The sequence below is a fragment of the Phyllostomus discolor genome, chromosome 5 (assembly GCF_004126475.2).
Source record: "Phyllostomus discolor isolate MPI-MPIP mPhyDis1 chromosome 5, mPhyDis1.pri.v3, whole genome shotgun sequence".
In the NCBI taxonomy this organism is placed as follows: domain Eukaryota; kingdom Metazoa; phylum Chordata; class Mammalia; order Chiroptera; family Phyllostomidae; genus Phyllostomus; species Phyllostomus discolor.
In genome coordinates this window covers 20,874,355-20,881,408 of record NC_040907.2, presented here as the reverse complement: position 1 = coordinate 20,881,408, position 7,054 = coordinate 20,874,355, and the positions used below count along the sequence as shown (strand labels likewise).

General features: G+C 35.3%; 1 protein-coding gene across 2 annotated transcripts in view; it reads right to left on the bottom strand.

The window, feature by feature from the left end:
• Positions 1–567: 567 nt before the first annotated feature.
• The window catches only part of ZBTB8A (zinc finger and BTB domain containing 8A), a 37,587-nt gene continuing 31,100 nt past the window's right edge, over positions 568–7,054 (bottom strand). For both annotated transcript variants that reach the window (XM_036025717.1, XM_028511918.2), the window contains one exon: positions 568–4,381. In XM_036025717.1, the coding sequence (XP_035881610.1) occupies positions 4,049–4,381 (333 nt within the window). In that variant the 3' untranslated portion in view covers positions 568–4,048. The remainder of the gene's footprint in view (positions 4,382–7,054) is intronic.

Sequence of the window (7,054 nt, the reverse complement as noted above, 5' to 3'; positions counted from 1 at the left end):
ATCTGACAGAGCAAAGCAAAATGTAGTAAAATCTTAGATGTACTTTACAAGCTGTATTTGATGCAATAATATTTTCAAATGATCTAGTCAATCCCAGAGGTAAAGTGGTGACTGGCATTAACCTGATCACTGGTTTCGTTTCTAAAGGTTATAAAATATCCTATGACTTTTGCTGATGTGAAAAAACAAAACGGGATGGGGAAAAGTGTTTATCATGCTATGTAAGTAAGTACATTTCAAAATATTTTACCTTTAAAAGTTGAGTCCCTTGGTTTCTTTTGTGTGTGGTTTATTGCTTATTATTAACACTTCTGACTTTTTGTTAGCATTTATACAAGTTCTATAGGGAGAAGACTGACATGTTAGAAAATGAAGTGTATAGATCCTTTGTGGATTCCACTTTTCTTAGTATATTTGTGGCTCCATTAGTATGAATACATAGTTAAGAAACTCCTGTATCAAAATAAAATATTAATTATATTTCACAAGATACACAGAAACTGGCTAAAGTGTCATTTCTGTGATAATCTGAATTTTATCATTAAAACTCTTGTAAATAAAGTCACATACTTTACATAACATTTATTCTGTATAGAATTTAATCACATACAATGATGTCAGCTTTAAAACAATTGACTGTTATTTGTATAAAGTCATCTTATAAAATAGAGTAATACATAACACACTTCAATGAATTACACTGATATTCCAGGACTCAAAAATTTGGATCATTCTAATTCCTATTTTTGCCTATGTTTCATTGGGTTGTCTTAGGTTGCTTTACTGTTCTGTGCCTCAATTTCTTTACTTATGTGGAATAACTGTCCTATTTCCTAGATATGTAAAGAATAACAAAAATTATTAGATACTTTGTGAATATAAAATGCAATATAAATGATAAATAGTAATACTGATTCACTCATATAAAATAACATAGAACTTTCCATTTGTAATCTAAATTTTGGTCCTCTAGGATCTACTATTATCACCCTTCCCAGTTAAACACATCTTCTTATGCTGTATTGTTTTTAGTGATTTTCCATTGTATTAACTTTAGGACTGCCCCTCCAAAAAATATATATATACAGACATATGGGAATTTCAATATATCTTAGCATGACTTGGCAAAATAACTTTAATGAATTTAGTTCTGAGCTCATAAATAATTGAAAAAAGAAACCTTTGTAATCCATTAAGCAGTAGAATGGCCACAAAAAAAGCAGTATCTGTTTTGATTTCATCACTCAACAATACAACACTGAAAAATGCGTTCTTAAAGTCCTAAGATGTAACTACAGAAGGAACACTGAATAAGGACGATTTGCAGCTCTAAGAGAACCTGTGGTTATCAGCTTATAAGTGCAATGAGTCATAGGAATAATAGACTAATGCTCAAAGAGAAATGAAAGTTACCTAGTTCCAAGGTTTTCAATGCTGTACTCCTGAGCTCTGCCAAGGTGCCCGGGGAAAGGCTAATAGGGAGCTTTAACCAGAGCAACTCTGATTTTAGAGTTTCTTCCTTAAATGCTGGGCTTCTCTATGAAATAATTCACTAGAAGAAGTGGTTTTCTAGGGTAAAAAAAAAAATCTTTTAAACCACTGAACTAGTCTATTTTGCTTCCCCCAGATACTAGGCACGACTGCAGTGATGCTTTTATCTTTGCAAAACTTCATCCCATCAACAAGACACTCTTAAAGACCATAGTTAGAAGGATGGTCAGAAGCTTATAAACAGCATTCCTGCAAGAGCAAATAGGTCTATTCAATTCCCATTATGTTCCATTTAAAAAAAAAATCCTTTGCATAAATAAGCTTATATTAACAGATTATACACCTATATAACATTTCCCCACATTTAAAAGCCAAAGAATTCAGCTTTCTCAGAAACCAATATAATAAACAGTTTTATTCCAGAAAAAGGCTGGTCTCTATAAAGACTCAGAGACATAGGAGATGATAACTGGAGTATTATTTACAACTTGCAAACATGTCATGAATGTTCTTCTTTTCTGATACTAAGATGATAGAACAGATGTGCTGTCTATTGTGGGGAACCTGATGGCTTTTCTGTGGGGATTCCTTAACACCTGTTATAAACAATTAGGAGAGAGCATTATTTCTGTTAAGGCTCTACAAGTGCTGGTGGCACTGTGTTCAGTGGGCTTTGCTGACACTCATGCTACTGTATGGTGAAGTTTGCATGCAGAAGATCAGACCATAAAAGAACATTTAGATTATAAAGTGCATTAAGAGTATATGCATGCAAGCACTACTTCATTTCTATGAATAAAGCTCAAATCAGTGGGTTTTCCTATTGGCTCCAACAACTAAAAATCAGACTATAAATTTGAAAGATGTTCCCATCATCTGGTGAGACTAGAGAGTGACATGACAACTGTCCCCTCCCTCACTGGGATACAACTTCATTGTTTAGACTCCTGATTCAAGACAGTCACATCGGGAGAACAGTGAACTCAATGCACCCCATCTAGTCCGGAAGCAACTGGCAATTCACCATCAGAGGAATCTTGAAAAAGTCTCAGAATCTCAGAACTAAGTACCATAAAACAAAATGGTTATTCATCTACTTATAAAATTATTTTTTAAAGAAACGAACCATTTTAGCCCACAAATTGGTATCAGGAATGATCACTAATTAAGGAATATAAGAAAATAATAATATAAAAAGTATCATCTTGAGGTATGTCAGGCTGTATTTAAAAATACAGTATAATACATGGAGCCTCTATCTAAATTCAATTATATCAAGCTTTATTGTGATAACCTGCAGACATCTTTATGGAGGTCAGTTCTTTAGTTCTGGTATACAGATTTTATCTTTAGAACTAAAACAATGCTTCTTCAAATTAACTAAGTTTGGAATGTTTCATTATTCACACAGGGTAAGAGTTTAAACTTAACTTTATATCCTAGGAGAAAAGTTTACTCTGAAAAATTACATATACAAGATAAGCAAAAAAATGTTTAAAGCATTTAAGAGAATAACTTGTTCAAATAGTTTTATATATAAAGTTTACGTATAAATAACGACATAAAAACATGTCAATAGATACCGTAGGGACATTACTTAGCACTATTTGAATAACTCTAGTTCAAGTTATTTTATGTCATTGAAGATGACTGACGTCTTCCTGTCTCACGCTTTCTAATTCTGATAGGCTTCTTTCATAATCACTGCGGACCGCTAAAGTGCAACTTCAGTTCTCCGCCACTTCAGGGCACATGAGAGGAGAAAAGGCTGAGAGAGGACTGCTTCAAATCAAAACCTGTTTGGACATCAGTCCCACCACTTACACTTTCTGACCTTAATGTCCTCATTTGTAAATCAGAGATCGTAATATTATCTTTATAAATAATATGTAAAAATAATATTCATAAACGTTAGAAATTGCTCTAAAGAACTGGTAAGAACCTCCAGTTTTCTTGTTTTGGGTTTTTTTTCCCCTTTAGGGAGGAAAAGAACTACATTGACACATCTTCACAAACTGCCTTGACTTTTAGGAAGTATTAACTTTCCTGCTTTATGAAAATGATAGGTTGTTGTGGCCCTTAAGTTAACAGAATGACTTATTAGTTCAGTCGGGTTGGGTGTCTGACTCTTAAATGTGCTCTTCCCTGGCTCCCTATGAAAATTCAGTATGTGTTTTTGAAACGCTTGAAATTACCTTACATAAAGTTTGGTTGTGGTAAATTTATTTAAAATATTTTCTTTGAAAAAGGTTTGCTAAGTAGAGTTCCCAATACTAAAAGAAGAAAGGTATCTTCTCTGTAATAAAAGAGGATTAATTGTCCATCTATCATGCCAACTCAACCTAGGTCTTTCTTTCCAGTGCAGCAATGCATTTTAGGGCAGCAAAGTTCAGAGTGGATACAATGGCCTGTTCAGAAAACATGCAGGTTTTATCAGGTGATTGCTTTTAAGTCAGTCTGACAATGTGTTAACCAGTCTCCGATCATGGAAAAGAGAGAGAGATACAGGTGGTCACTGTAAGTTGCAGAATGCCAGCTCTGTTGGTTCACGTTACCGCTACCTAATGTTGGGCTTTATTTCCTTTTCTTCCTCTTCTTCACTATCATCAACCTGTTGTATGACCAGATCAGCGGACCCATCCTCTACAATCTCCACATACGATCTATTCTCATCTTCACTCAAGTGCCATCTGGAATCCTTATCTCCATCTGATGGGGACATAAGATGCTGTTCGGCTTCCAAATCAATGGGGAGGCTGTCTATGCCAACTTCAGCAAGGCACTCATTACAGAGTCTGTAGCGCCTGGTTCCTTCCTGTACCACTTGACCTGTCAGGTCAGTCACATGGCGTTTGCATTTTCTGCAGATTAGTTTGCATGCCTGGTGGATCTGCGTAGAGATTTAAATGGTGATAAAAAAGGATTTTTAAAAAGCAGGACAATTTGATATTCCAGGTACCACTTCATAAATTTAAGATGTTCAAAGCCAAGCATTAACATTAAATTACCACCTAGTTATTAGAAAAAGATACAGGTTTTGGTGATAAATTGATGTCACAGAAATATTACACACTAATTTTTTCTAAATAATGACTATAATGTTTTTATGATTAATATTACGTACTTAATAATTTCAAATATCACTTAATCAAATAGTATTTTGATATCTGAGGTAACACAGGACACCTTTTCAGAATAATAATGATTGCAAACACATATATGCCATGTTCTATTCTAGTGACTTTACATATCTTAATTCAAGGGGGAAAACCTCTCATTTCAAATGAGTATTCATTTTTTTGTTATTTTGCTAGAGAAAGATAAATATTGTCTAAAATTTAATTTTACAAAAATATTTTTGGATAGGTGATTACTTGCCACTATTATTAATGAAAGATTGATCTAGTAGAAAGAGAACTGGACTAGAAATTTTAAGGCTTGGGTTCTAGTTCTGGTTTTGTCATTTACTACCACTGTTGTTGGCTACTCATGTATCTTGAAGCAAGTAATTTAAAACATTGTAAACCTGCTTCCAGGGTGATAGTCAAATTGTTTAACTACTGGTAAGGTATAGGCACCACCCAAACCAAATAGAAGCCTGACCAATCAAAATGGACATGTTATAACCCGCCTCTATGGTAGTCCTGCTACCAGCCTATTTTATCTCCGTCTGCTTCTTTAGTACGAATGAGGATACAGCTCAGGCTGTGAGGAACAAATGAGTTAATGTGTGTGAAGTGTTTGGGGGAGAAGCTGCACTTGATGAGTAATTATATATTCTAGTTAGTAATAAACAACTTGGCTCAACAGCTCTCAGAGCAGATTATAGGGTCTACTCTAAAAATTATTAATTAATTATATAATGCTGAATTAAGAAGAATATGAAAGTAGGCCACAAAAAAAAAGAGAAAGAAAAAGAAAACTAATGCACTCCAGTAAAATATCTAAGACAATGCACAGGACAATCACTCAGCGGTTATTACCTTTTGCTTAACCACTGACCTATTAATCAGTAAAGATTGGAGGCACAGATTTGAGTGTGTCCTTATTTCTCCTGACACAATAATATTACAGTTATCATATGTGGCATTGTTTTTGTTACAAAGTTCTGACATGTTCATGTTCCTCCCCCATCTCATTACAATTATGAAGTCAAAGAGATCAAGTGAAACACTGTAATGTTAAAATTGAAAATGTCATGAACACATGTAAAAATACATGTCCTCTAGCTCTGTTCACTGAAACAATCGAAAAAGAAGGACAACATAATGACAATGAGCACCCTAGGTGTCCAAATACTGGTTTCAAATTTTATTCCCCACTAAAAGGAAACAGGGCTCCTTTCAGAAATGGCTGGTTCCAGTTTTGCGACAGGGAAAGTACAAGGTGAGCCTAGGGCTCTTTTGGAGCCAAAGAATAAGGGCACTAAAATTTTAATGAGTTGTGACAGAAGGACACAAAAGCCATCTTCAAGATGTCCCCACTGGACAAAACTGAAAACGTGAGCATCAGAAAGAACAATAATTGTTATGGATCCAAACACAATGAACCAATAAAAATTCCTGAGGTCATGTGCTATTTTAAAAAAGCAAAGCCAGAGAAAATATCAAATTATTTAAGATTAATATGAAATCAACTCTTCACTTTGAAAATAATTGCTAATTAGAGGGAAAGAATTAAATACTTGTTGTGCTTCTCCTGTAGAAACCCTATTTTAAAGTAACCTAACAGCCTCACGTAACAAGGGAAAGCCTCACTTTGTAGAATTCCAGCTGCTAATGTAGAAGGAAGCATAAAATTAGTAAATTAGTCCACCACTTCAAGTAAAATTAACCGTTTCAATGAATGGCTGATGGGGAAATGGACAGTGACTTGGAACCAACACAGCTCCACACGGATTCCTTTCTAATCACAAGGCGGCACCTTTGACTGTGCAGTGGTGGGACCGCGCTGCCGTCACCCTAACCCAGTGGTGGATCTTAATAACACCGACGATGGGTCCTCCGGATATTATGTGTCTCCTAATGTGACACAATATGAAATAAACAATTTCAGTCTTGCGGTGTTGTAATCAGAAGTATTTAACTTGAATCCACTGAGGCTTTAGATAAAACTATTTTACAGAAAATGTTGAGGGGGGCGGGGAGAGGAATGACATCATGTGGAAGCAGGCAGAAACATCCCGAGGCAGAATACTGTGTAAAGCAGTCGGTGCAGTGTCATTTGTAAGTCGGTGCTATAAGGGGGAGGGGGAGGGGAGGGGGGAGGGGAGGGGGGAGGGGGAAATATGGCGACAGCTTCAAAACACACGGAAGGGAGCTAACAATGAGATGGAATACATGCTTCTGAATCAGATTCTGATCTGGACAAACAAGTGTAACAGGAGTTTGGAGAACTATGGGGAAATTTGAAGTTGTACTGGGTGTTAGACAAAATGTTATTGAGATGTAAAGGTAGAGACTGTTCACTAAAGAAAGCAAGTTACAAAATAGCATGAGCAGTATCTTGTGTTAGTAAAAAAAAAAAATACCATAAATGCACATGGTTAAGTATTAAGAATGGT